This window comes from Mrakia frigida (genome assembly GCF_051309035.1).
Source record: "Mrakia frigida strain ATCC 22029 unplaced genomic scaffold BDY24scaffold_23, whole genome shotgun sequence".
NCBI lineage: Eukaryota > Fungi > Basidiomycota > Tremellomycetes > Cystofilobasidiales > Mrakiaceae > Mrakia > Mrakia frigida.
Genome location: NW_027481258.1, coordinates 44,596 through 71,108, shown reverse-complemented (window position 1 = coordinate 71,108; position 26,513 = coordinate 44,596). Strand labels below are relative to the sequence as shown.

Below are 26,513 nucleotides of genomic sequence, written 5' to 3'. Positions count from 1 at the left end.
TATCCTCAGAATGCTCACTCTGCTTACTCTCTTTGCTTTGGTCTCCTCGCCATCGTCGTCTCTTATCGGTCTCTGATGAGGAGGGAAGAGTTTCAGGGGGTCTCCCTCCTTCAGCTCGTCCCTCCCCTTTCTTTTCGACGCGTTTGACTTCTTTCGCTCAACATCTACCCGTCGCCCCTGATCAACACAGCGGAGATCTTCTCCCTTCAAAACCAGTTTTTTCGGCCTTGTGCTCTGTTCTCTCTCCATCCACATCCTTCTCCCCCCTCCGTTCACCTCCTCCCTCCCTCCTCCTCCCGCTCTTCTCTCCCACGCTTCCAACAACGACAAACGACCCAGACTCCTACGATACCTCAACGACCCACAAGCACAACACCTCAGCAAACTCTACAAGCTTTCGACAAGTTCACGAGCGATTGATTCGGTTCGTTGGGCTTCCTCCTCTTCTCCTCGTCGTCGAAGCGCATCCCGGCCTGACCTTCGTCCTGTTCTCTCTAGCTCCACCATCCCCTCCCAAACTCCACTTCACTCCTATAATGGCAGCAGTTCCTTGGTTCACACCTCCTCCCGGTTACGCTTCTGGATATCTGGAGAACTACGACGTGTGAGTTTGATCTGTCGTCGCGCGTTGAGATACGGTCTACTCGAGCTGAGGCCCCTGTTCCTTTTCTTTTCGCCAGCTATCATCTTCGCTACATCGCTCTCGACTGCTCGGAACAGCACGACACTGTCTTCTTCGACGACTGCTGTCATCCGCTCCTATCGACTGAGAGCGTCGAAGGAAACCGACTGCCTTACTGCAGCCCTTGGCCATCGACCTCCTCCTCATCTTCGTCTTCGCCATCTCCCTCCAGATCTTCGTCTACCTCCTTCCCATCCTCTTCTTCCTCGTCTTCCGCCATCACCTCTCCGTCTTCCTCTTCCTCCTCTTCCTCCTCGCCATCCTCCTCGAGCGGCGGCAGCAAACCTATCAACCATCGTCTCCTCTCGATCCTCCTTCCCTCCATCCTCGGAACCCTCCTCCTTCTCAGCCTCCTCCTCTGCATCTTCCACCGTCGTCGCCAGCAAAGGATCGAATCTCGTCGCTCAGGTCTCATCAACCGAACTCCTCCCTCCACAGGATACCTAGGTCGTCTTTGGGGCGCACCACCGTCGCCGTAAGTTCCTACTTTTTGCTCTCTTCTTACCTTCCTCTCGTCACGCTGACCTGTCGCTCTAATTCTTTTCAGTCCTCGACCTCACTACGGCCGAGGCTTCTACTCCAACACCCTCGCCTACCATGACTCTCGCTCTCCTCCCTCGACCGTCTCCCCCGACCCTCCCGCCTATCGACTTCTTCAACCTGGTCAATACGCTCCTCTCCCTTATCGACATCAGAACGACCCCCTCATCCCCGTCTCCGAAGGATCTCCCGCCCGAGACTCTATGTCTTCGTCCGACAGCGATCAGGAGGAAGCTCAGTTCGTCGTTTTGGGTCGAGACGGACGCGAGGCGAGACCGTTGCTGGAGAGGCCAAGATCGAGGGAATCGTCGACTGGAACGTACTCGACGATCCTCAGGAGAGACTCTCGACTGGCCAGTGGTCTCTTCTACACCCTCGAGGACGCCGAACGGGAGCGAAGGGAGGAGGCAGAGGAGAAGCGGTTGGCGGAATTGGAGGCGATTGCGACGAAGCGAAGGGAGGGCAAGGAGCAGAAGGAGCAGTTTACGATTGGGTCCGACGGAGAGGGAGACATCTCGGACGCTGAAGCGATGGTGGAGGAACCGGCGGAGCTCAAGATCGTCCGATTGAGTCAGCGAGGAGCGACTCCCAGCACTTCGACTCTCGTTAACCTCAGGACTTCCGACTTTGGGTCCCTCCTCGGACCCAACGCCGTCGCGTCCTCGTCTTCCTCCAAGGCCTCTCCCTCGTTCTTCGTTCCTCCTCAAGCATCTCCTCGAAGACAACCACCTCCTCCAGGGCTCGCCTTCGACTTCCCCTCTCCCTCCAATCTTCGTCCCTCGTCGTTCCACGGCACTACTCTCCAACGACCCTCCTCCGTTCGACTCTCCTCCTCTTCCACGAACACTTCCTTCGCCGACGCTCAGATGGTTCAACGTCCCTCCTCGATGGTCACCACTGGATCGTTCCATCGAGATCTCCTCGCTCGTCAAAGTCGTCCTTCGTCTGATCTGCGACGCGAAAGCTACGCAACCGGAACCTACTCCTCCCGTTCTCCCTCCATCTACCACTCCGCTCCCTCCACTCCCTTACCCTACGATGAACCTCGACAACCTACCACTCCTCCTCATTCACCAGGTCTCTCGACCACAGTCCATCCCGTCCTCCTCCCATTCGAAACCTTCAATCGGCCATTCCTCAACCCTTCCGATCCTCCCTCCTCCCCCGTGTTCAAATCCAACCTTAGCAACGACCCGTTTATTCTCCACCACCCTAAACCATCCTTCTCCCCTACGACCTACTCAGGACATCAATCACCTCCTCTCTCCTCTTTCTCCTCCTCACCCACCGATTCGTCGTTCTCTCACTCGAGATCCGACTCGCAATTCCAGTACCTTCAAACTCCTTCCTTCGGACCATCGATTCGACTCGTTCCTCAGCAACCTTTCGTACTCTCGTCGGCGTTTGGATCGTCGTCGCTTGGGTCGAGCGATCTCGGAGGCGGTGGATCGAGTTCGAGTCGGAGGTCGGTTGCGACGGCTGGGTTGGACGAATGGGCTTCGGGAAGACCGGAGTTGGGCGCTGCGATGATGGAGGGCTCGAGAAGTGGTGGAGTGAGGAATATGGAGAGGTTGGTTGATGAGGATCAGAGAGGAGGTGTGATGGAAAGAAGGCTTAGTCGCGTGAGTTCTTTTCTCTCGTCTTTCTGCATCAACGAGCGTTCTCGAACGATTTTAAGTGCAGCCTGTACCGAATTAGTCTTAGGGACTGCTGTCTGAAGTATCGTAACAAAGCTGACCTTTCGTTTTGTTCCCGTTCTCGTCTGTTCCTTTCAACAGCACGTCCAGCTCATCAACCCGGAGACTCGACCTCGCTCCGCCAGAGTTTCAGTCCACGGAGTCGTCGAGCCTGCTGTAGAGGCTCCTGGAGAGTCTCCTTCAACGTGAGTCTCTTCACAGCTCTCTTCCATCATCCGACTGCTTGGTTCCCGCGCCGAAGCTCGATTGACTCGGTTTCCTCTCGTTCTTCTCGTCCCTCCAGTGGATCCCCTCACTCTCTCGCCGCTTCTCTCCTTGAGCGTGAGCGTGGAGGAACCTGGGGCCGAAGCTCTTTCGGGATGCGTTCTCATCCTTCTACTCCTCTCGCCGACGAGGAGGAGCAGGGAGGAGAGACGGACGCGTTGATGCACCGACCGAGGCGACTTTAGATTTCTCCTGGTGAGGATCTTCAGAGCGACTCTTGGACTCGTAGGAGTGTTTGATTCGATGGCTTTCTCTACTGTACTTCCTTACTTCACTGCTTGTTTTACTTCTATCTCCTTAGTTTACGACCGCGTTTCCCTCTCCCTCTGCGCCCTCCCCTTGACGCCTCTCCTCGCCTTGCTCCCTTCTCTCCTCTCTTCAACTCAGTCACGTAGGATTCTCTTCTCGCTCGGTAGAACCCTCTCGTCCCTCGTCATGCCATGTCTTCTCCAAGTCAGCAAGCAGTCAAAGATTGGAGAGGTGAGCAAAAACGATTGAAACTCTCTGTCGCATCGAAGCTCCGGAGCGTCCGACGCGAGCGGACGACCAAACATCTCTTCCTGTTGTTGGGATTCCCAAGCGAAAAACTTCCAGTCTGCAGAGGTTAGTGATCTCGATATCTCCTCTGACCCTGAAGCTCTCAGGATACGTCGCTCACCTGCTAGAAGAGCAAAGATGGCAGCATTTTTTTTGTTCCTTTCCTTCGCTTCCCCTTCTCCCTCCAGTCGGAGGCCTCGCCGCGTCATTCTCCAGAACCGCTTTGAGCTCTTCCCCTGCAACTTTTCAGAGCTTCTGAGGTTTACCCAAATGGTTCTATACATCTTCAGGATAAAGAAGCGGAAAGTGGCAAGGCTAATCTCTTGCAGAAAATCGAGGGAGGCTGAGGCAATCTTTTGAAGGGACAGGGCGAGCTCTTTCTGACTTTCCGAAGCGCCTCCAAATCGTCGTCCGCCCTCGTTCCCTCGTTTTCGTCTTTTCGAAGGTTGGTCTTCAACCACCACTCTCCCTCCCCCCCTCCACCCTCCCTTAAAAAAAACCCACCCCTTCCCCCTTCCTCGTGAGTCTACGTCTCTCTTCTCGCTGTATATATCCCGTCTCTTCGACAGTGGAAAGGAGCAACGAGAGCAAGAGAGAAGGAGGAGAGGTGGAAGGAACGTTCTCGTCGCCTTCTATCTCTTGCGATTTCGCTCGCAGCAGCATAGCTGTCGAGATGCTGCTTCGGTACGATCTTGCAGATGGGTGGTAGAAGCAGTAGATGAAGAGGAAAATGTACCGACTTCGCTGTCCAACGAGATGTCTTCATCTCATCTCCCCCAACCCTTCCGTCTCCGTCCTCTCGCCCGCAATCTGTCTTCCTTTTCCCAACCATCTCGCTGACCATCTCCTCTTCTCTCCTCTCTCTCTCTCTCTCTCTCTCTCTCTTCTCGCAGACTCTACCACCATGTCCACTTCTCTCGAGCAGCTCAAGGCTTCCGGAACCGTCGTCGTCTCCGACTCTGGAGACTTCGAGTCCATCGCCGTCTACCAGCCCCAGGACGTGAGTTTTCAGCCCTCTCGCCTTACTTTCTTCTTGCTGGCATCTCTCCTACTGACCGGACCACCGTCTTCTCCTCTTCCTTCCTACCAGGCCACCACCAACCCTTCCCTCATTCTCGCCGCTACCAAGGACCCCAAGTACGCGAAGCTCTTCACCCCTGCTCTCGAGTACGCTAAGTCCAAGGGAGGGTGAGTCGCTTTCCTCTTTCATCTCTACATATCTCTCTCTCTCTTTAGCTTCGTTGCTGACTTCTCCCTTTTTATCCTTCAAATTATCTAGTGACCTCGACGCTCAGGTCGACAACGCTACCGACCGACTTGTGAGCATCCATCATCCCTTCCCCTCCCTTCCCCTTCCTTGACCTTCCGTCGAGCTCTTCCTGGTCGTCACTCTCCTCGGCTTCCCTCCGAGGTCTCCCCATCAGACTCCTACTGACGCTCTTGTCGACTTCTTCTTTTCTCCCTTCAGCTCGTCGAGTTCGGAAAGCAGATTCTTGCTCTCATTCCTGGACGAGTCTCGACTGAGGTCGACGCTCGACTTTCGTTCGACACCGCCGCTACCATCAAGAAGGTCAGTACATATATCCTCCTACTCTCGAGCTCTGCCTTCGTATCGATCTCTGTTCGACTCTCGAAGACGGAGAAGATGCCAGCAAAAAGAGGTTGCGTCGCTCGTTTCCCTCCGAAGCTGACGCCGTTCTCTCTCCTTCCTTCTTTCCCTTTCCCTTTTTCATTTCCTTCCAGGCTCACGAGCTCATCGCTCTTTACAAGTCCGTCGGTATCGAGAAGGAGCGAGTCCTCATCAAGATCGCTGCCACTTGGGAGGGAATCCAGGCCGCCCGAAAGCTCGAGGCTGAGGACGGTATCCACTGCAACCTCACCCTCCTCTTCGGTTTCGGACAGGCCGTTGCCTGCGCTGAGGCCAAGGTCACCCTTATCTCCCCCTTCGTCGGACGAATCATGGATTGGTTCAAGGCTTCCACTGGAAAGACCTACGAGGGAGACGCCGGTGAGTCTTCGAACTTCGAGTCGGCTTCAGCCCTCCTCGGTTTGCGTTCGGTCATCGTCCTCAGCGGCAAATAGAAAGCTCCGAGCTGATATGCGGTTCTTCTTTCGTGTTATGCAGACCCTGGAGTCATCTCTGTCAAGAAGATCTTCAACTACTACAAGTGAGCCTCCTTTCTTTCCTTTCTGTGTGGCTTCGACGTCCGACGACGAGCTGACTTTCTTTCCCTTCCTTTTTCTCCTCTTTCAGGCAGCACGGATACCCCACCATCGTCATGGGAGCCTCGTACGTCCTTCCTTCCAGCTAGCGTCGAGCAGATCATCGGTGTCGTGCGTCGAAGCTGACCTCTCGTCTCCTTCTCTCCCACCCTGCTTTCCTATCTCCTCCTTCCTTTCCTTTCCCCCCCTCATCCTCTTCCTCCTTTCAGTTTCCGAAACATCGGAGAGATCAAGGCCCTTGCCGGAGTCGACTACCTCACCATTGCCCCTACCCTCCTCGAGCAGTTGAAGAACTCCACCGACGCCGTCCCCAAGAAGCTCGCTTCCGAGTCCGCCAACGACGAGCCCATCGCTAAGGTTACCTTCATCGACAACGAGGCTGAGTTCAGGTGGGCGCTGTTGGCCGACCAGATGGCTTTCGAGAAGCTTCACCAGGGGTGAGTCTTCCCTTCTTTCGTTCTTGCCTCCCTGAACGACGCTTCCTTCCGACCAGTGGACGCACAAGCTGACCTTTGTCTTTCTCTTCTCCTCCCTTCTTTTCCTTGCCCATCTCAGTATCCGACAGTTCGCTAGTGAGTCTTCTTCTCTCTCGTCTCTCCTCTCCCCACCTTCGCCCCCTTCCTGCTTCGTCCTCGTTGTACGAACGCTGACCTTCGCCTCCTCTCCTCCTTTCTCCTTCTCTCCTTCCCTCAGTCGACGGACAGGCTCTCAAGGATCTCGTCCGAGCTCAGCTCGCTTAAGCGGATCGGGTGCTGGTCGCTTGATTTGGTTTCTGTCTTTCTTCCTTTCTTGCCTCGTCCCTTTGACGATCTGCTTATGCCATTTAGTTCCTTTTAGTCACACCTTCTAGAGCAAGACCGGACGCGAACCGTCGTCTCACTCAGTGAGAACAACGCAGGGATGAGAAGGCGTCGAGTTGGTGATGAACGGCAGAGGAGGAGTCCGACGCGTCTTTCGTTGGGGCGCCTGCGACTCGAGCTCAGTGTTTCTCAGGTACCTCTTGCACTGCCGCTGCATCACTCAACCCCCTCTTCGTGTGAGGGCACTTTGCCTCGCCAACCGAGCAACGAGATGAGAAAGAAAAGCTGTCCTTCGGTGCGCCGGTCTCTCCTTTCGTCGAATTCACCCCTCGGCGAAATCGACCCTGCTTTTCCCTCCCTCGTAACCTCTTCTTGCTCGCTCTTTCACCTTTCTACTCCCAACCACATCAACCTCGACTTCCTCCCTTCAAGATCTCCAGTTTTCCGACCATGTTCTCCTTCCTCTCCCTCGCCGCGTCGACCATCTCGATCCTCCCTCTTCTCGCACTCGCGTCTCCCTCCCCTCCTCCTCCCTCGTCTGGCCTTCAATCTCGACAGCTTCCGGTCACCTTTGGACCTGTGTCAGTTTTCGTCACTCCCTCAGAGTCTCTCGAGGGAGTGTCTATCGTCTTCCCTCAAGGTCAGGCACAACTCGTTCTTCCCAAGGACGAAAAACTCGTTCAGTACACCGTCGGTCGAGGATTCCAGGTGAGCTCGAGCTCTTTCCTTTCTTCTCTGATCACTTCGAGATCTGAACTTCTCGCTCTCCCTTCTCCTGTTCCTAGAACTACACCTGCAGCTCTGAGGGGAAGTACGTTTCAGCAGGAGCGGTCGCAGACCTGTGAGCTTCGACTCTCCGCCTTCTTGACCTCCTCCCTCCTTTCTCAGATCTCACCCCCATCGCTCCTTTCTGGTATCGTCTCTCAGCTACGACATCTCTCCCTGGTCTCACCTCCCAGGCTACGAACTCTTCCTCTCTCCGTTCTTCCTCAAGGAGATCCCGTTCCCTTCGTCGAGAGGAGATCCAAAGTTCTCTCCCGTCGGATCGCACTTCTTCATCTCCAAGGACGGAGGGATCTCGCCTGAGTTTGAGTTTAGGGAGGCTTTGAAGGACGAGAGCAAGTTCGTGGTTGGGAGGAGAACTGGAGGAATCGATGATCCTGTTGACTCGTGAGTCCTCCCTCGACGCGTCGCGTTTCTCTCCTTTCAAATGACTAGGAACGAGGGCTGATGCTCTCCTTTTTGTGGCTCCCACAGAAAGAAAAACATCCAGTGGCTCCAGGTGAGCCTTCTTCATCCTTGATTCAGTCTCGCAGGAGAGAACGAGGTGGTGTGAAAGCTGATCATGATGCGATTTCGCTCGTCTCTCTTCCTCTCACTTTCAGTTCACGAGCGTCGAAGGAGCCTTGACCAAGACCTTCTTCCGACACAACACTGCAGGTGAGTGAGATTTCCTCCCTTCCTTCGAGTCCCGAAGCTGAGTCGTTCGTGCTTCATCGTCGAAAAAGGTGGTCAACCTCCCGCGTCTTGCAACTCGGCCGACAAGTCGGTTCTGTCCGTTCCCTACGCGACTCTCTACGTGAGTCGACCTCTCAGTTTCTCGCGAGCTAAAGTTCGACTCCGTTCTGACTTTCGTGTCTTTTTCCCTTGCTCCTCGTTCGCTTTTGCAGTCGTTCTTCTACTAAACGTCGTCGCGTCGCATCGGCCACCTTACGTTGCCGTTTGAACATACGCTGCCATTTCCTTAGACCCTCGGACCTTCTTTAGCTTCTACCTCTTCTTATTTTGGACCTTCTTAACGGACTTGATGGTTGTTTCGAGGAAACACGACGCGTCGAAAAAGGGCGTCTTCGAACACGTCGTTAGGGAAGCTGGAAGCTTTCGTCATGCTATTCTACGAGCTTGAGATTCTACCCTATAGAAATTTGTTCTCTTGTATGTGATCTTGAATCGACTATGTCTCCGTCGTTGGATCTCCCTGGCTGCTTCCCAAGCTCATCGTCACCATCGACCTCGCCGCTTCGTTCGAATGTCAGTCCTCCGAACCCTCTCCTCCGACCTCGATCTGACCTATATGTCCATGCTGATTACTCTTCCCTTACTTCATCTAAAAACTTCCAGCCACGCCCGAACAACCCTCTCCCCTTCCCTACGTCCCCTACGACCTTCCCTCGACCTTCCCGCTCCCGTCCTCCATCCTTCCCCTCCTCAAAGGAACCTCCTTCAACATCTCCCAACAAAACCTCATCAAGTTCCTCCACCCCGTCGAGGTGCTCTGCTTCAGTCCTTACGCTGTCGAGCTCAACATCTTCCTCCTCTCGACCCAACTCCTTCACGAAGACCCGTCGTTCCACAACCTCCTCGCCTTCGAAGGAGTCCCTCACTTTTGGTACGGATCCCCTACCATCGCTCCCGAGGATCCTGCTCTCGTAGCCGCGTGGAACTCGAATGATCTGGAAGCGATGAAGCCCTGGGAGGTGGAGGAGGCGAAGGAGCCGTCGAGGCAGGTTCAACTCGAGGAGGAGTTGAGGATGACTGAGGAGGAGAGGAAGGAGAGAGAGAGGAGGAGAGACCTTGCCTCGACGGCTCACGCTACGTGGACTTTCATCCTCCTACTCGTCATCATGAGGTTGAGAGAGGCGGCCGTCGAGTTGGTTGGGAGGATGGAGGGGAAGTCGAAACTTTCATACGACGAGTTGGCCAGAGGAGCGGAGACGCGACTGAAGTACTATGAGGTCTTCGTCGCGGTGGAACGGCTGGAGAGGGTGTTCAAGGAGGCGCTGGAGTGGAGGAAGGTCGGAGGAGGCGCGGGAAGTGCAGTCGTTTAGTCTCGTCGCGTCGTTTCGATTTGCTTCTCCTCCTTGCTTCTCTACGTTCCGCTCTCGTTGTTGTTGTTTTCGGTCTTTTCTTCTTTCTCGAACTGGACTCTTGCTTTTTTTTACCCACTCTATCGCCCCCTCTTTACCGCTTTTTCACCCAACACTCGCTCGTTTTCATTCCCTCGTCGTGTGTCACCCACCTGACTCTCGCCCGTTCTCTCCTCTGCCTCATCGTTTCTGTAACCGTGCACACTCCTTCTTCTTTCACCATTTTTATTTATTTCTAGAGCTACTCACTCCTACCGTCTCGTCCTCTCCTTCCACGGCCCTCTACTCGTTTTCTTTCCCTCGACGCGTCCCCTCTCCTCTCCCTCTTTCGTTTTCCTTCGTATGCTTCTTACTTCCAGCTAGTACACAACCGAATGCGATACCCCTACAACCCCATCGGTTTCGCCAGGCGCAAAGAGCGGGATGAGTCGTCGCGTCTTCCTCTCAGACTCGCCAGTCGCTCTCGTTCCTCAACTTGAGCGAACGAAAACGAAAAGCAGAGAAGAGAGTAGGCATGCATGATAACGTAAATGAAGAGGACGGAGAGAGCAAAAGAGGGAAACGAGGTGTACTACGACTAGCAGATCGTGGGTATATATCAAGAGGAAACAGAAGGAAAGAAAGAAGAAACGCAAAGGCAAAACCCAACCCCAAAACGCGTCCCGTCTCGCAACGAAAGACACAGAGACGAGCAACGAACTCCCAGTTCGGTTTAGAAGTCCACCAGGTTCCCACTCTGCTGCTGTTGGTACTGCTGCTGCTGCCCCTGAGCCGGCGACGCTCGTCCGAAAGGGTTGTTGACGCCGGTGTTCTGACGCGCTCCTGGGACTCTCAGGGATCCGATGTTCCCGAAGGTGTCAAGACCGTCCTCCCTGGAGACGAGCAAGGAAGAAAGGTAGGGGGGGGGGTCAGTTCGAGTTTGAGAGAAAACGAACGAACCAACGAGACCCAAAACTCACCTTCCGTTCGCCAACAGCGCGGCCAATCTCGCATTCTCTCCGTCGCTCTTCGTCGGCCTCTGCTGTCTCGCTGGTGAAGGAGGAGCCTGCTGAGGGGGAGGGTTCTGGAAGATGGGTGTGGAGACAGGCTGAGGGGCTGGAGAGGGAGGAAGGTACTGTTGCTGAGGCTGCTGCTGCTGTTGAGGTTGGAATCCCATTGCGAAGGGGTTGTTCGATCCGTAACCTGTAGGTTGAGCGACGAGTCGTTGCTGCTGTTGCTGAGCCTCGAGTTGCTGTTGGTAGAGGTACGCTTGTTGTTGAGCGGCTTGCTCTCGGGCGAGCTGTTCCTGCTGAGCTTGATACTGCGAGGGAAAGGACGACGCGACGAGGAGAGAAAACGGTCAGCTTCCGAGGAAGAGGAGCAGGTGGAGAGACAGAGACGGACCTGCATCTGGAGGTACTGCTGTTGAGCTTGAGCCTGCTGCTGTTCGAGCATCTGCTGCTGTTGTTGTTGGTAGAAGGGCTGGAGGAGAGAGGAAAAGTCGGGAGGGAACGAAGTCAGCTTCGGAGCACGATCAAGAAAGTACTGCTGGACTCACGTTGAACTGAGAACCCTGTCCAAAGCTAGTGTCGACCAACGGCCATCCTCCCGTCGGCTGAGGCTGCTGCTGGTTGAAAGAGGTTTGCTGAGCGAAGAGGTCGGGTTGCTGGTAGGCGTTGTTTCCTTGCCTGCAAGGAGAAACGATCGACAGAGCAAAGGAGGAGCACGATCAGCATGGCGAGACTCTCGAGGAAGGAGAAGAGAGGCAGCAGAGAGAAGAGAGAAAGTTCGAACTCACATCTGCAACGAATCGTCAAACAGAGCTCTCGAGTTCTGCTCGTCCAGCTTTCGAATCCTCTCGTCCTCCTCTCGCTTCCGATCCCTCTCCTCCTTCTCCGACATCTCCAGCACCTTAGCAAGTTCCGATTCCCTATATCGCCAAACAAAACAAGGAAGATCCGGTCAGCTCATTCTCGACGAGAGTTTGACGAAGCTCCTTCGTCGAGCTCGCTCCTCTTCCTTTCTTCCTCCCTCCTTCCTCCGACCTGAGTTCGTTCAAGTATGCAACCAAAGAACGGAGTAGAACTCACTCCTTCTCTCTCCTCTTCCGAGATCCATCGTCGTCTGCACTCAGACTCTCCCTGATAGCCTTCTGGAGATCGTCGTCCTCGTTCCTCGTTGGCTTGCGACGTTGAACTTCGACCGGTCGTCTGCTTCGAAAACGGCCATCCACAAACGGATCAGCTGGTGCTCTATCCCTCTCGACTCTCTCATCCACCCGTTCTCTTCCTCCGCCTTCATCTCAACGGATAGGGTGTGGAAAGATGGAGGAAAGACCGACCTGTGGACGTTCTCGTTATCCTCCTCGCCCGACCTCCTCTGAACTCCAGCCATTCGATCCTGCATAGCTCCTCGAGACCGACGCTCCTGTCGAAGTCGTTCCTCGTCTTGAAGAAGGTTGGTGATGTCCTTAGCTCTGGGAGGAGTGAAGAAGAAGACGAGAAGAGAAATCGGAAGAAGGTGAGCTCGAGGAGGACGGAGAGACGTGGTCGGAGCTCAACGAATGAAAGGGGGAGGCGACTCACTTTTGTCGAACGTTGGCTCCCACATCCTTATCCAGATCGTCGATGTACACGAACTCCTTGAGCGTCCTGGTGAAAAGAGCGAAGCGAAAAAGGTCAGCGTTCGACGTCCGACGAGCCAATCGCTTCGGACTGCCAGCTCGACGGATCGCTTGGGAGGGAGTGAGGAAGACGAACTTGATGATGTAGAGGTTGTCCTTGAAGTAAATGACGACGTTTTCTGATCCAGCGTGAAGGCAGTAGTCGAGAAGGGTAAGAGCCTGGTTGTCAAGTGCGGGATGGATGTCAGCTCGAGCGGAAGAAAGGAAGGAGGGAGGGAGGGAGGGAGGGAAGGCGAAGGAGATTGTTTGCTGACCTTGAAGACGTGTCTCCAGTTCTTCCCCTTGTCGTTCAGCCTCTTGTCGAGCATCTCCATAACCTCCACGAAGTCGCTCCTGTATGGTCGAGGCAGAGAAGGTCAGCCCAACGAAGGAACGAAGGAGAAGAGGCGGAGAGGAAGTCGAACGCACTGATTGTAGGTGAGCTGAGCGATCTCGTTCATCTGAGTTCCTGAAGGCCCCCAGGCATCGTTCGAAGTAGCTTCACGGACTTTGGTCTGTTTTATATACAAGCGAAAAGCAGAAGGTCAGTTTTCTCGAGCTGACTTGCCTTCGTTCTCTGAACCCAGACGTCACCCATCCTCGCTCCTTCCCTCCCTTCGGCCCCTTGTCCCTAGTCGCTGGTTTTCGACTGACCTGAGTGTCCGAGTAACCTTTGGTGTAATTCTTGGCTACCCTCAGAGCTCCCTTTCCACTAAAGAAACGAGCGAGAAGGGAGTCCAAAGGGAAGCAGTGCACGCGGGAGGGAGGAAGGAGAGTAGAGGAGGGAGGAGTGGGTCGAGGAGGAAGGCGTCAGTAAACATCCCTTCCTACTGAGGCTGTGATAAAGGAAAGTAGGGGATTGCCCGGACTTACAAGGACTGTATAGACGAACTCATAATCTGAGCTGAGAAAAGAGAGAAGAAGAGAGAGTAGAGAAGGGGTTGGGTCGTCGTTTGGCGTCAACCTCGATCTCGTCACCTCCTTCCTCCGCGGATTCAGCTTCGTCCCTTCAACCACGACCATCGACTTTTTCAACTCTTGGGAAGGAAACCATGGCTACCGACTTCTGTATCGCTCAAATCTGCCAGTTCCTCTGTCTCGCTTGCGATGGCTTTCTGCAAGACTGCTCAACGCTGAGTACGACCTCTTCTCCCTAGTCCCTTCCTTCTCCTCCTTCTCTTGAACTCGAAGCTCACTCCTTCTTCGTCTTGCTTTCTCCTCTCGCTTCTCTATTAGGTCCAGCGTGAGCCCTCTTTCATTTATCTACGCCTTTCCACTCTTTTCCTACAGATGTCGGCCCTTTCGCTCTCACTCCAGCAAGCGGAGCTCGTCCCACCTGTCTCCTTCCCTCCTCTCTCCTCGCTGAGCACTTCCTTCCTTTTCCCTCCAGATGGGCCAACCACATCTGCCACTGCTGCACTCTCCCCTGTCCCTCCTGCCGTCCGGGGAACTCGACGATGGACGGTCTAGGAGACGACGAAGCCGACGCTCTTCTCAACCCAGAATCGCCCGAGGTCGTCGCTGAACGGAGAGTCGTCGATGCTCAGCCGGATGCTGGGAAGACCATGTCGACTCAGACGACGTCGTATGGGGCTACGGATGATGGTGCTGCTGCTGCTTCTTAGGTCGTGGAGGATGCTTGATGAGGGAGGACATGGTGTCATGGTTTCTGTGAGTTTCCTCGTCCTCTCGCTGATTTATCTCTCTGTTTCCTTGAGCTCGGAGCTGATATCTCGCTTCCCCACTTTCAGGTCTTCAATATAACGTTTACGACCTTTCAACTTCTCGTCCAGTTGCGTCTGCGATGGACGCTCGCTGGGACGAACGCTCGACGGATCCATCAGCTCGAACACCCTCAAGTCGACCGAGCCGTCGATCTCGTCTCGACGCGTCTTCTTTTCTTTTCTCTTTCGCGGATACATTTATTCTCTTTACGCTTCGGAGGGAGTTCAGTCAGAGTCCTGGCGATGAGGGAGAGGAAGAGCAGTCGCGTCCAAAACGTTGACTTCGACGCGTCGCTCGCATTCGAAATGAGACGAGGTGAGTTGCTCCCGTCGGATCTTGCAGAGGGCGTTTGCGTACTTGAGATCGAGAACTCAAAACAGCGGCTGACCCCTCTTTCTTCCTCCTTCCTACCAAACCACCACCTCGCTCCCCTCCCCGTCTTCACCTCCTCATAATGCTCCCGCCTTCCTCCTTCTCTCCTTCCCCGCAACAATATCAGCACCAGCAGACCATCAATCAGTCCTCCTCTTCTCGTCGACAGCAGCGTCCTTCTCGACAAGTCCACCATCCTCTCCTCGCTCAGCCTTCGCCACACTCCTCTTCCTCTTCCCACTCCTCTAGGACTGCTACAAGCTTCGCACCACCACCTCCTCTTCCTCTTCCTCTTCTTCCCAACCAAGATCTCCTACCACCACCCTCAAGAACGATTCGAGCGGCTGCCATCAAGGAAAAGCACCCTCTCGTGCGCTGCGACCTCACCCTCCTTCGACTCATCCAACATCACATCGGTCCCTCAGCTCTCGAAGACCACGTCGCTTGGAGCAGAGTCTGTAGGAGGATGAGAAGGTTCTACAGAGGAGAGGAGGGTGGGGAAGAGTTCTGGGATGTCGCGTTGTTGACGAGGAACGGATGGGGAGTGAGTGACCTTCCTCTTTTCGGTCTCGCCTCGTCTCGTTCTTCTTCGTCACTTCCTTCTTCTTCAGCACGCACCGAAGCCCGAAATGCTGACTCTCAACCTGTTCATCTTCAACTCCCCAGCTCCCTCCCTCAACGACCAAAATTCCCTCGCCAGCAATCTTCCACGCCGTCCTCCTCAACCTTCACCACCGACGAACCTGCTCTCTCGAAGTCCTTCGTCCTTGGAAGTATGGACCTCCGCCGAAGGAAGAGAGAATAATCGATCCGAAGGGAGAGTGGATCAAGCTTTGCTGTTCGAACACCGAGGACGTTTACGCGGTTTGGCGTGAGTGACTTTTTTTTTTCTTCTTTCTCTCCCTCTTCCTTTTGTTCCTTTTCTTCTCCCTCAAAGTCACTGAAAATCGTCTCTTCCTCCCGCTCTCTCGTCTTCTTACAGCTCCAGTTCCCTCCTCGCACCCAAACCCATGCCATCTCCAACCCAACCCGTTCCTCTCCGACCTCTCCCTCCCTCTCTCCCCTCCTCCCATCTCCACCCAAACCCTCCACAACGAAACAACTATCATCGCTTCCAACGACCTATCGATTCCTGTCACCTCGCATACTTGTTTCCTCACCCAGCTGGCGACGTGGCCGGGGAGGGAAGCCGTCGAGGTGGAGTTCGTTTGGGAGAGCAACAACGACGAGTCGGTATGGAAGCAGACGTCGGGTGGTGGCGGCAGTGTTGGCAGAGGGCACAATAGGACTCAAAGTCATAGGAAGGCTGGGACGAGTAACGCGAGCGGGAAGAGAGGAGAGATCGGTCCGAGTTTGGGTTGGGAAGGATTGGGAGCCGGACGCGTCGTTGTTGTGGTTGGGAAGAAGCGGAGTGGGAGGTTGGTTACGGTCGAAGCGATGTTAGAGGGGATGGCTGGGTAGTGAGTACATCTTTCACGTCCCTGGGTTTGAACCGTATAAGGAGGGATTGGGACGAATGGGGATAAACGAGCGAAGAAGAGGACGGGAACTGACGCGTCGTTTCTTCGTCTTCTTCTTTTCTTTGTTCGTTTGGAGCAGCTGGAGACAAGAGCTCGTCTGGGAGGAAACCAAGGCGCTGTTGAGGAAGTTCCCTGGGATCGATCAGAGGACGGTGGAGCAGAAGGTGGAGAGAGGAGGTTGGAACAAGTGTGAGTTTCGTTTCGAACGAAACGAAACGAGTCGGAGGAGAACGACGACTGAACGGACGCGTCTTTTTCGCTTTGCTGTTGGGTTGTGGAACACAGTTCTGGGTCAAGTGAGGAAGGATTATGGACGATGGGGTTGGTTGGGTGATCAGACGTTAGTTTCTTTTCTCGTCCTCGCGTTTTCAAGCGGACTCGTCTCCGTTTCGCTGACTCTTCCCCCCCTTCTTTTCTACAACCTTTGGTCGAATAGCATCTTTGCAGGCTTCAGTCCCTCTTACACCCATCCCTCGACTCGAATCACCGCTCACCTCGTGTCGAAGGAGAGGATCGAGTCGTTCTTCCCGCCATCGTCACCCGTCGCCGTCGAGAAGGAGGGAGGGGGAGGAGGCATTGGCGCCGCGGGAGGAAGTGAGAGTGGAGGTGGAGAGGAGATAATGGCTGAGTTTGAGGGGAACGGGGAGGGGTGGTGATGGGAGGGAGAGAGGAGACGAGGAGAGAGGAGGAGGGAAGAACACCGCGTTGAGATCGAGAGCTTGGGAAGGAAGTTCTGTTGAAGGGAGGTTTTGCTTTTGCTTTGCTTTTTGCTGGAATATGCGTGATATGCTTCGGTCCTTGTCGTCGCGTGAAGCTCGATGCCAGACAGACAACGCCCCGGTTTGACCAGCGAACGAGACCAAACTCTCCTCTGTTCTTTCAGTCGACTCCCCGAGAAATGACTCCACCAAAAACTGAGCTGACATAGTAACTGGATCAACAAGTGTACAAAGAAGAAAGATATAGATTCTAAGCGCTAGCTCGCTCGTTCAAAACCGAAGCCAACCTCTCCGCCGACGCCGCGTCCTTCACTCGAATGCTGATCATCGAAGGTTTCCCCTTCTCAACCACCGAGATCGAAACGGCCTTGCCTCCTTGGATGGTCGCTTTGATGTCGGGGTGGATTTTGACGTTCTGAAGGAACAAAGGAACGACGAGAAGGGAAGGGTCAGCTCTCGTCCGTTGCTCTGCTCTTCGACTCGACGGGACCGACCGACTTGATCAGACTTTGACTCACCAGCAACAAAACCCCACTTCCTTCAACCCTAGCCAACACCCTCCCCTTCACCCCACTCTCCCCTCCAAACTTGATCTTCACCAACCCCGTTCCAACCTTGTCCCAACCCTTCCCGACGAACCGACTGATCGCTCCTCGAGCTTCGAACGCAGTCTCCTCTCCTTCCTCCCCGACTCCTTGCTCCATCAACGTCGGGTCCGAAGGGATCGTAGGAGCTGGGGCTTCCTCGCTGTCTCCCTCTGCTCTTCCAGTCGAAGTCGAAGCCTCGACAGCGGGAGCGGGAGTGGTGGCCGACACGTCCTCGGAAGCAGCACCGAATCCGAACGACGAGGAGACGGATCGTTTAGGTGCGGATCCTGAAGCGGCTCCGAAGGAGAAGTTGGGAGTTCCTCCTGGGAGACGTTGGAAGCTGGGGGTGGTTTTGAGAGGAGGAGGAGCGGCGGCGGCGACGGCGGGGGTGGACCCGAAGGAGGTGAAGGAGAAGGGAGCTGGGGATGCTGGTGGGATGGAGGTGGTAGAGGATGGAGAGTTGAAGGAGAAAGGAGCAGCTTTGGAAGTTGAAGGGGCTGGGGAGTCGGCGGGCTTGGGGGTAGATTCGGAGAGGACGGAGGTGATGAAGGAGCCTGCTGTCGAGGGCTTCTTGGGCGTGTTTGAGTCCTTGGTCGACGACGAACTTCCGAAAAGGCTGGCAGGCGAGCCGAACGAGGGAGTGGTGCTGGTTCCTCCGTTGGCAGGAGCGGGAGCTCCGAACGAGAAGCCTCCCGTCGAAGGCTTGGGAGACGCAGTGCTGGCCGTCGAAGCCCCACCGAACGAGAATCCTCCTGCAGGTGCTGATCCAGACGAGGTGGAAGGGAAGGTGGAGAAGGGAGAGGATCCCGTCGAGGAAGCTGCTGGCGCGTCGAGTTTGGCTCCTCCGAACGAGAATCCACTTCCTCCAGACGCGAAGACAGGAGGAGCCTTGGGCTTCTCTACGACGACCTCCTCCTTCTTCTGCTCCGGCTCGGATACCACCTCGTGATCATCGACGATACCTAGTGCCTTCTTCTGCTTCTCCAACTCCTCCCTCTTCGACCGATAGCCCTTGACGAGATCGTCCAACGTCTTCGACAGATCGACGAAGGGATCCTTCTCGACGAGCGACTCCTGGAGAGAGAGGAGGGAAAGGTTGAGACCTCGGAGGTTCTTGTAGTAGTCGACGAGTTCCTTGTTGTCCTTTGGAGGAGGAGCTGAGGCGGTAGCGGCTGGGGCCTTGAAGGTCGAGTTGGTGGTCGAGGAGGAGGAGGAAGGAGGGAAGAGGGGAGCGGGTTTGGATGTGATGCTGCTCGAGGAGAGAGGGGATGGTTTGAATGGGGATCCGTTGGCTGCTCCTCCGAAGGACTTGGAGAAGGGCGAGTCCGAGCTCGAAAGAGTGGTAGGTTGGATCTGGGGAGTCGAGGGAGCTTCGACGATCATCGATCCTGACGAGGAGACGTTCTTCTTTGGAGGAGGTCCGGAGAGGGATTTGAGAGCCGACGACGACGAGGGAGTTTCCGCATCTGGGAGGGAAGGAGTAGATCCCCAAGGCGTGGCTGCTAAGGGAGCTGGTGGTACGACTGCTGGTGAAGGAGGAGCCGAGGTTGCTGCTCCAAAGCTGAAGGACGAAGGCGATCCTCCGCTGAAGCTGAAGGGAGAAGCTGCCGCTGGCTTGGGAGTCGAGGGAGCTGCTCCGAAGATGGGGACTGCTGGAGAGGGTTTCGGCGAGGAGAAGATGCTGGATGGGACCGCTGCGAAAGGGTTGGGAGCGGCTGGGGTGCTGTTGAAGGAGAAGGGAGTCGAGGAGGAGGAAGGAGGGGCTGATCCAAATCCAGTCGACGTCGACGCTGCACCTCCTCCGAAAGTGAAGGCTCCTCCAAAGGCAGGCTTGGACGCAGGAGCGGGCTGCAAGAGTACCAAAAAAGTGAATCAGCTCACGGTTCGAGGGATAGAGGGAGAGCAGAAGGGAGGGAAGGAAGGAGAGAGAGCTCACCTCGCCGTTGCTGGGAGTCGAGGTAGCTGATTTCCTAGCGGGTAGAGCTCGGATCCTAAAACGAGAGCAGAAGGAGTCAAAGTCAGCATATAAGTATCCTGTGCATCACTTGGCTGAGCGATATAGTGGATCTTGAGGGGCGAAACGAGGGCTGAAATGAAAGGGAAGAGAAGAGGACTCACTTCCTAGCTCCCAAAACTTCCTCCTTCGCCTTGGGCATCTCCTTCGTGGCATCATCCTGGAAGCAGAGCGAGCGCAAACGAGCAAAGAGTCCATCAGCTCCAGTCTAAACCAAAAATTGGAGAGAGGAAGAAAGGACTGACCTCCTCTTCGTCCGAGTTGTCGACTCCTCCTCCTTCCCTGCTGATCTATTCATCCCAATCAAAGAGGATCAGCAACTTCTTCCAAGAAGCAACGCAGGTGAAAAGTCAAGGACTCACTTGAGAGTGAGCTGATCGTTTAGCCATGTTGATTCCAAAAGTTGGATGAGAGAAGATGGTCGTTGTGCGAAAGGGAGGTCGCTTTCGACCTCTACCTGAGCGTGTGTTCTTCAACTTCCATCCCGTCCTCTCATCAAATATTTCTAAACAAGCTCTCACATTCTTCGGAAGACCCTCTCGACTGCCGCTTTCATATCCTCGAACTCAAAACTACCAAAGAATCTTCGCCGGACGCTCGTTGAAGGAGACGCAAACCTGTGAGCTCATCCTCCCTTCTCCTCCCTCCTTCCTTCTCTTTGTCGAGCTGACTGCCTCCCTCAACTTTGCCGATCTGCTCTCAGAACCTCAGCACCCACTCCTTCCTCACTCACGTCAACATGCGATACGCCATTCTCGTCACAGGTCAGTCCTCGATCCTTCGTTCCTTGCTGACAAGCTCAACTCGTCCTCCTTCCCTCCACTTCTTTCCGAGCTCACCTCTCTTTCTCGTTCACCTCCTCTACAGGCCCAGCCGGATCTGGAAAATCTACGTTCTGCAACTCGATCATCACGCACGCTCAGTCGTTAGGTCGAAACATCCATCTCTTCAACTTGGATCCAGCAGCAGACAAGTTCGAGTACCCTCCGACGATTGACATTCGAGACCTCATCAGTTTGGAGGACGTCATGGAGGAGATGGAGTTTGGACCGAACGGAGGATTGATCTACTGCTTCGAGTAAGTTCCCTTTGCTCGAATGAGAGGGCTTGGAGTGGGGTGAAGGGAGGGGAGCGAAGGGAGGGAGGAGAGAGAGAGGTCGTCTGTCTCTCGTCCAGCCCGCGCGAGCCGAGAGCTCGTTGAAACAGTTTGCTCACCTCTCTCGTCTTCTCGTTCCGACTATTAGGTACCTGCTGAACAACCTCGACTGGCTGGAGGAGGAGCTTGGATCGTACGAGGACGAGTATCTCATCATCGACTGCCCAGGTCCGTTCTCCTCTCCTCCCTCCTCTCTTCCTCCAACGAGTTTAGCTGACCCGTTCTCAATCCCACACTTCTTTGCCCTCTTCTACAACAGGTCAAATCGAACTCTACACCCACATCCCTCTCCTTCCTCGTCTCGCCTCCTTCCTCCAACAACGATGCGACATCCGCGTTTGCGCCACCTACCTCCTCGAATCTCAGTTCATGGAGGACAAAGCCAAGTTCTTCGCGGGAGTCATGAGTGCTATGAGTTGCATGGTCAGCTTGGAGTGCCCTCACATTAACGTGCTGAGCAAGATGGATCTCGTGAGAGGGAGGAAGGGGAAGAACGAGGTTGGGAGGTACGTCTCGTTTCGCTTCGTTCGATTCCTGGTTGAAGGTGCGATTTAACGTCTTCTTGTCCTGACTCTTGCGCTCTTCTTCTGTGTTGTATGCCTGTAGGTACCTGGATCCGGATCCCACGCTGCTTCAGAACGAGATCAACCGCTCGACGAACCCGAAGTTTCACGCGCTCAACGAGGCGATCGTCGGTCTTGTTCGTCCTCTTTCCTTTTTTCCTTCAGAGCTCCCAAACTACACGGAGATCCATATTTTAGGCAGGGAAGCTGTAGCCGTTCTGAGATCAAGAGAATCGCCTCGGCTGACCTCTATTTCTCCTTTCGCCTTTTCAGATCGAGGATCACAACCTCGTCTCTTTCCTCCCTCTCGATCCCTCCAACGACTCCTCAATTGCAACCGTACTTTCTCATATCGACTCGGCGATGCAGTACGGAGAAGCCGAGGAAGTGAAGATGCCCAGTAAGTTTTATTTCAGCTCGTCTTGCGAGTGCGCCCTTCGCTGACTCGACGTTCTCGTTCTTCCAGATGACATGGACGACGGAGACTTCGGAGACGAGGAGTGATTCATGTCCTTCAAATGCTTGCCTACTAGTTCAGGGAACCGGAGAAGCATCGCTGCCGTCAGAGGGGACGAGATGCGAGGAGTCACATCGTTCGAGCCACGACGCGTCCGCGTTTCCAGCGTAGTTTCCCTCGAAGTTCCGCTGCCGGCTCATCTCTTTCCCCCCGAAACTCTCTGAAAGATGCTCTTCCTTCGACTGGTCATCCTTGTCTTGGCCAAAGAGCTGCGAAGACTGATCATCTTGACCCCCTTGTACTTCTCTCGATTCGACGTAAGTAGCGCCTCGATCCCTGCAGGAATATGACGAGAGCTTGCCTGGAAGTTGAAGAGAAGCCTTTCATATTGATCTGTAGATTGTCGGGCAACTTTCTGGCAAGAAGAAAATGTGTCAAAGAACTGAAAACGAAGCTCACTCGATTCCTCCCTTTCGTCTGCTTCCTTCCTCTCGACCTCCATCTCCTCCCCATGTCTCCCATTCCTCCACCTCCACCACCACCGCCCTTCGCCTCTCCCTGCATCCGATATACCCTCTACCTTGCCTCCTTCCTGCTCATCTCAACCTTCACCTCCTCCTTCCTCCATCTTTCCTCCCCTCTCCCTTCGTCTCAGATCAACCTGCCTTCGTCCTCTCGTCCCTTCACCTTGCAACACTCCTACTCGGGACCGACCTTTTTCGACAACTTTGACTTCGAAGCTATTTCCGATCCGACTCATGGCTACGTTTCTTACAAGACCAGGGAGGAAGCGGAGAGGAGGAATCTCACGTTCGTGAGCCAGTTCGGAGAGGAGGAAGCGTACTTGGGAATGGATCGAGCAGAGAGGGAGCCTGGATGGCCAGGGAGAGCGAGTGTGAGGATCAGGAGCAAGAGAGGGTACGAGAGTGGGATGGTGTTGGTGGTGGACGTGAAGCATATGCCTTGGGGTTGTGGAACATGGGTTAGTTCAGAGGGAAGGAAGGAAGGCGATGTTGAGCTCGAGCTCAAACCGAACGACTCGACTCTCGCTGATCTCGGTTCTTTCTGTTGGGATTTTTGGGGTGATAGCCAGCTCTTTGGATGACTAGTCTCACCGGTTGGCCAAATTTGGGAGAGATTGATATCATCGTTCGTCCTCCAAGCTCATCTCGTTTCCTTCGAGCTCACCGATCTCCAACTTCGAGCTCACGTCGTCGTCGTCCCCTTCCTCCCCTTCGGCATACTCAGGAGAACGTCCATCTCGCCTCCCGGAACCTCTACACCCTTCATACCTCGGCAGGTTGCTCCCTCCCTCCTCCAGGACCTCGTCGTCGTCAATCAGGACTCGCGAAGACGAACAACTGCGACGTAGCAGCTGCTAATCAGTGGACGAACGAAGGATGTGGCGTGGAGAGCTCGGTGGATCGAACCTGGGGGAAAGGGTTCAACGAGGACGGAGGAGGGATCGTGGTGATGAAGTGGACGGACGAGGGAATCGAGATGTGGCAGTTTAGAAAGGGAACGGAGCCGCTAGATCTCAGTGTAGAAGGAGAGGAGGTAGATCCCGAGACTTGGGGAGTCGTGAGTACTCGAGAATCTTCATCAGGTTATATTGAAGTATCCGAGAGAGAGAGAGAGAAGCGACCCGACTGACGCGTCGTCTTTTCTTCTCTCCCCTTTTCAGCCCGCCGCCTCGTTCCCTTCGATTCACTGTCCACCCTCTCACTTCCGCTCTCAACACATAATCATCAACCTCAGCGCGTGTGGAGACTGGGCAGGGCAGCCAGGGATTTGGGCGTCGTCGGGCTGCCTTGGGTTGCTGGATCCGAACGAGTGGACTTGCGAGAGGAGCGTAAGGGAGGGCAAGGGTTTGGAGGACGCTTTTTGGGCCATCAGGAGGATGTCTGTATATCGGGTCTGACGAAGAGGAGGGGAGGAGGAGGAGGAACGACGCGTTTCAGGCGATCACGATTATCTGTATTTTCGGATCTTATGGCGGATGCCGATCTTGCTCTTGATGATCTAGCGTCTCTGGAAAGGACTCTCAGCGCGTTTTAGCGAAGAAAAGTACCTCTGTGACCAGAAACGAGAAACGAGCCCGGGGGCTGGGAGGGAGGCCGAGCTCGAGGATTCTTGAAGGTCATCAAGCTCGCTTCCTTCTTCGCTTCCTGTCCTCTTACCACCACCACCATCTCTCTCTCCATCGAAGCTTCCTCTTGCGGAGCTCAGCCTATATTCCTCTCTTCTCTGGTGCATCGATCTCCACCAGTAGCCTCCCCTACCCCTCCTCCAACACATGTTCCTCTCTCTCCTCCTCCTCCCTCTCTCCGTTCTTTCGCTGTACATCTGGTTCTACATCGTCAAGCCTCGCCGCTCGCTCCTCCTCAACCTCCCCGGTCCTCCCTCCGACAGTTTCATCTTCGGATCCCTCAAGGGAATCATCAAAGAGGAACCTGGCAAGAAACACGACCGATGGATGGACGAGTACGGTTCGACCTACAGGTGCGAGCTCGCTCTCTCTCTCTCTCTCTCTCTCTCTCTCCTCTCCTCTCCCCTCCTTTCCGCTGCTGACCTTCGTCCTCTTTTCACTTCTCGTCAGGTACGACGTTCTAGCTGGAGAAATCCGATTCTTCACAGCCGATCCTAGAGCTATCAACCAGTGAGAACAGTCCTCTTTGCAGAGAAGAGCGTTCCCTCCGCTGACGACGGCCTCGCTTGCCCGCGTCTCTTTCTTTTAACCTTTTCCTTTCAGCATCATGTCAAACTGCTACGACTACCCCAAACCTGGTGCTGTTCGAAGAGGACTCGCTGAGATGCTGGGGAATGGAATTCTCTCTGCTGAAGGCGAGTTCTCTCTCCCTCCGACGACGACTCTCGTTGAGCTCAAGCTGATCGTTCTTCTTGGTCCCTCTCGACCTCTTAGGCGACGTCCACAAGCGTCAGAGAAGGTGAGCCATCTTCTCAACCTTTTCCCCCAGAAGATCCCTGACACAGTACTGGCCTTCCTCTCCCGTCTGTTCAGAATCATGCTTCCGAGTTTCTCTGCCGCGTCGATGCGGCCTCTCGTTCCTCTCTTCTTCGACAAAGCCTTCGAGCTCAAGGACAAGATCCTCCAAGCTGCTTCGGAGGATCCCAACGTAGTCGAGAAGACCGGAGAGGGTCAGGTCGACGTGATGCTTTGGATCGGGAGGTGAGTTTACAGTAGTTCCCTCAACGTGTTTGCGTTGCCGCCCGCTCCCTCGACCGTAAGAAGCTGACTTCTCCTCCGCTTTTATGGGTGCACAGAGCTACTCTCGATGTGATCGGTCTCGCTGGCTTTGGATTCGCGTTCGACTCGATGAAGACGGCTGAGAACGAGTTGGCAAACGCGTTCAAGAGGTTCGTCCTGCTCTTCGTTCTTCTCGCTTTACCCTCCTTCTCGTGACGGTGCTGATCTCGTGCTTGACCTGGCTCGACGTTTCAGGATGTTTGCTGCTTCCCAAGATATCACCGTCCTCGCCATCCTTCAAAACTTCTTCCCCATCTTCAAGATGATCGCGAGTCCCACCTCTTCCTCTCTCTCCCTCTCCCTCTCCTCCCTCAGCAATAGACTGACTTCGAGTATTTTCTTTGCGATCCCTGATTAGCCCAGCAAACGTGCTAAGGTCACCAAGGAGTCGTTGGGTATCCTGAACCGCGTCGCTTCGGAGATGGTCGCTGAAAAAAAGGCAGCCGTTCTCGCCCTCTCGGACGGGAAGGTGGAGAAAGGAGACCTTCTTGGACGTGATCTGTTGACCTTGCTCGGTGGGTCAACACTGTATCCCTCCTCAAACCTCTCTCCCTTCGAGAGCTGATCCTTATTCGTGTTTGTTTACAGTTCGAGCCAACATGGCGTCGGATCTCCCTCCCTCTCAAACTCTCTCAGACGCCGAACTCGCTGCTCAGATTACTACTTTCCTTCTTGCTGGTGAGCGTATTCTTGCTTCCAATTTTTCTACAATTCTCATCTGACCGACCTTCTTTCCTCCTTTCGTTCTTCAGGGTTCGAAACGTGAGTTGACGACGCTCTCTCGGTCCAGCCAACACGCCCTGACCTCCTTTCCTTCTCGTTTCAGCTCGAGCACATCTCTTACCTGGATCCTTCATGCCCTCGTCGAGTATCCTGCGGTTCAGAAGAAGCTGAGAGCTGAGCTTCTCGCAGTTTCCGAGTCAACCCCCGACGCGTCAGTCCATCTCTTTGTCTTTGCCCCTTCTACCTCCTCGAATCGTCTGCTCACTCTCCTTCTCTCCTTCATATTTTGATAGCGACCAACTGAGTGCTCTGCCTTACCTCGACGCGGTAGTTCGAGAGAGTCTTCGCCTTTACGCTCCCGTCACGTCCACGATTCGAGTCTCGACGAAGGACATCGACACGATCCCCCTCTCGACTCCAGTCATCGGAAGAGATGGGAAGGAAATGAATGAGATTACCATCGGCAAAGACGTGGCCATCTTCATCCGTGAGTCCAGCACATCAGTACATCCTCGTCTTCTTTCGCCTCGTCGCGTCGACTGACTTCTTTTCCTTTCCTCTTTGACACTCCTTCGTCTAGCCATCTTGAGTATGAACCGATCTGAAGCAATTTTTGGTCCCGACGCTAAGGAGTTCAAGTGAGTTCCTCGTCCCTGTCGGACTCTCTTCGTTGCGAGCTCAACTGACTTCTCTTCTCTCGCTCTCAGGCCTGAAAGATGGCTCAGCGACATCCCTCAGACCGCCAAAGAACTCGAGGTCCCCTTCGCTCATATCCTTACCTTCATCGCTGGACCTCGATCGTGTATTGGATATCGATTCGCTCTCCTCGAGATCAAGGCGATCCTCTTCACCCTTGTTCGAGAGCTCGTCAGTCCTTCTTTCTCATCTCTCTTCTTCGTCGAACATCGAACCCTGACTTACTACCACTACTCTCTCCTTTCTTCTCCGCAGAACTTCCGACACATCGACCCCGTTCCAGTTTACGAGAGGAAGTCGAGCCTCGTTCAACGACCTCGAATCATCGGGAGAGAAAGTGAGGGATACCAGATGCTGCTTCGAGTTACTCCTTACGTAGAGTCAGAGGCTTCTAGCTCGTAGTTCCCAGCCATCTTCCACGATCTTGTTTGATATACAATGTGTTGCTCTGAGAGGGAGAAA

The 26,513-nt window shown here is 54.6% G+C and overlaps 11 protein-coding genes across 11 annotated transcripts; 9 read left to right on the top strand and 2 right to left on the bottom strand.

The window, feature by feature from the left end:
• Positions 1-545: 545 nt before the first annotated feature.
• Positions 546-774, top strand: BDY24DRAFT_329489 (uncharacterized protein; the record flags this gene model as incomplete). The annotated part of the gene is made up of 2 exons (XM_076637110.1): positions 546-604; positions 681-774. Coding segments are annotated over 2 exons (153 nt in total), but the record flags the coding sequence as incomplete, so codon positions are not given.
• Positions 775-4,174: 3,400 nt separating this feature from the next.
• Positions 4,175-6,780, top strand: TAL1 (sedoheptulose-7-phosphate:D-glyceraldehyde-3-phosphate transaldolase TAL1). The gene is made up of 11 exons (XM_076641217.1): positions 4,175-4,240; positions 4,614-4,720; positions 4,811-4,908; positions 5,000-5,039; positions 5,189-5,290; positions 5,464-5,728; positions 5,846-5,888; positions 5,975-6,010; positions 6,153-6,380; positions 6,499-6,515; positions 6,637-6,780. The coding sequence occupies exons 2-11, from the start codon at positions 4,625-4,627 to the stop codon at positions 6,681-6,683; spliced, it is 972 nt and encodes a 323-aa protein (XP_076494924.1). The 5' UTR covers positions 4,175-4,240; positions 4,614-4,624; the 3' UTR covers positions 6,684-6,780.
• Positions 6,781-7,193: 413 nt separating this feature from the next.
• Positions 7,194-8,616, top strand: BDY24DRAFT_435642 (uncharacterized protein; the record flags this gene model as incomplete). Its single annotated transcript, XM_076644186.1, has 7 exons — positions 7,194-7,451; positions 7,529-7,584; positions 7,632-7,913; positions 8,001-8,025; positions 8,129-8,183; positions 8,252-8,322; positions 8,414-8,616. The coding sequence occupies 7 exons, from the start codon at positions 7,194-7,196 to the stop codon at positions 8,426-8,428; spliced, it is 762 nt and encodes a 253-aa protein (XP_076494923.1). The 3' UTR covers positions 8,429-8,616.
• Positions 8,617-10,044: 1,428 nt separating this feature from the next.
• On the bottom strand, positions 10,045-13,215 carry BDY24DRAFT_394736 (uncharacterized protein). The gene is made up of 13 exons (XM_076641216.1): positions 13,125-13,215; positions 12,906-12,963; positions 12,681-12,766; positions 12,527-12,605; positions 12,349-12,431; positions 12,175-12,240; positions 11,931-12,065; positions 11,680-11,799; positions 11,388-11,519; positions 11,148-11,277; positions 10,994-11,071; positions 10,570-10,910; positions 10,045-10,482 (listed from the first exon to the last, which is right to left on the bottom strand). The coding sequence occupies exons 1-13, from the start codon at positions 13,145-13,147 to the stop codon at positions 10,323-10,325; spliced, it is 1,491 nt and encodes a 496-aa protein (XP_076494922.1). The 5' UTR covers positions 13,148-13,215; the 3' UTR covers positions 10,045-10,322.
• Positions 13,216-13,582: 367 nt separating this feature from the next.
• BDY24DRAFT_120651 (uncharacterized protein) lies at positions 13,583-14,706 on the top strand. Its single transcript, XM_076635936.1, has 3 exons — positions 13,583-13,922; positions 14,003-14,291; positions 14,476-14,706. The coding sequence occupies exons 1-3, from the start codon at positions 13,791-13,793 to the stop codon at positions 14,595-14,597; spliced, it is 543 nt and encodes a 180-aa protein (XP_076494921.1). The 5' UTR covers positions 13,583-13,790; the 3' UTR covers positions 14,598-14,706.
• On the top strand, positions 14,707-15,984 carry BDY24DRAFT_120661 (uncharacterized protein). The gene is made up of 3 exons (XM_076635937.1): positions 14,707-14,892; positions 15,015-15,219; positions 15,337-15,984. Exons 1-3 carry the CDS (start codon positions 14,815-14,817, stop codon positions 15,807-15,809), a joined length of 756 nt encoding a protein of 251 aa, XP_076494920.1. The 5' UTR covers positions 14,707-14,814; the 3' UTR covers positions 15,810-15,984.
• On the top strand, positions 15,507-16,666 carry BDY24DRAFT_120691 (uncharacterized protein). The gene is made up of 2 exons (XM_076635938.1): positions 15,507-15,808; positions 15,948-16,666. Exons 1-2 carry the CDS (start codon positions 15,786-15,788, stop codon positions 16,522-16,524), a joined length of 600 nt encoding a protein of 199 aa, XP_076494919.1. The 5' UTR covers positions 15,507-15,785; the 3' UTR covers positions 16,525-16,666.
• Positions 16,667-16,770: 104 nt separating this feature from the next.
• BDY24DRAFT_120611 (uncharacterized protein) lies at positions 16,771-19,807 on the bottom strand. Its single transcript, XM_076635935.1, has 6 exons — positions 19,551-19,807; positions 19,434-19,478; positions 19,293-19,348; positions 19,111-19,165; positions 17,106-19,022; positions 16,771-17,002 (listed from the first exon to the last, which is right to left on the bottom strand). Exons 1-6 carry the CDS (start codon positions 19,575-19,577, stop codon positions 16,838-16,840), a joined length of 2,265 nt encoding a protein of 754 aa, XP_076494918.1. The 5' UTR covers positions 19,578-19,807; the 3' UTR covers positions 16,771-16,837.
• A 120-nt stretch (positions 19,808-19,927) lies between these two features.
• GPN3 (putative signal sequence-binding GTPase GPN3) lies at positions 19,928-21,411 on the top strand (the record flags this gene model as incomplete). Its single annotated transcript, XM_076642756.1, has 7 exons — positions 19,928-19,952; positions 20,056-20,266; positions 20,433-20,512; positions 20,604-20,850; positions 20,951-21,044; positions 21,181-21,307; positions 21,374-21,411. The coding sequence occupies 7 exons, from the start codon at positions 19,928-19,930 to the stop codon at positions 21,409-21,411; spliced, it is 822 nt and encodes a 273-aa protein (XP_076494917.1).
• A 449-nt stretch (positions 21,412-21,860) lies between these two features.
• On the top strand, positions 21,861-23,375 carry BDY24DRAFT_394721 (glycoside hydrolase family 16 protein). The gene is made up of 4 exons (XM_076641215.1): positions 21,861-22,346; positions 22,454-22,513; positions 22,613-22,945; positions 23,049-23,375. Exons 1-4 carry the CDS (start codon positions 21,876-21,878, stop codon positions 23,283-23,285), a joined length of 1,101 nt encoding a protein of 366 aa, XP_076494916.1. The 5' UTR covers positions 21,861-21,875; the 3' UTR covers positions 23,286-23,375.
• BDY24DRAFT_394719 (cytochrome P450) lies at positions 23,354-26,503 on the top strand. Its single transcript, XM_076641214.1, has 15 exons — positions 23,354-23,866; positions 23,964-24,023; positions 24,117-24,208; positions 24,288-24,312; positions 24,387-24,554; positions 24,650-24,742; positions 24,828-24,900; positions 24,991-25,147; positions 25,221-25,310; positions 25,385-25,394; positions 25,459-25,566; positions 25,649-25,842; positions 25,936-25,993; positions 26,063-26,222; positions 26,307-26,503. The coding sequence occupies exons 1-15, from the start codon at positions 23,661-23,663 to the stop codon at positions 26,451-26,453; spliced, it is 1,641 nt and encodes a 546-aa protein (XP_076494915.1). The 5' UTR covers positions 23,354-23,660; the 3' UTR covers positions 26,454-26,503.
• Positions 26,504-26,513: the final 10 nt, after the last annotated feature.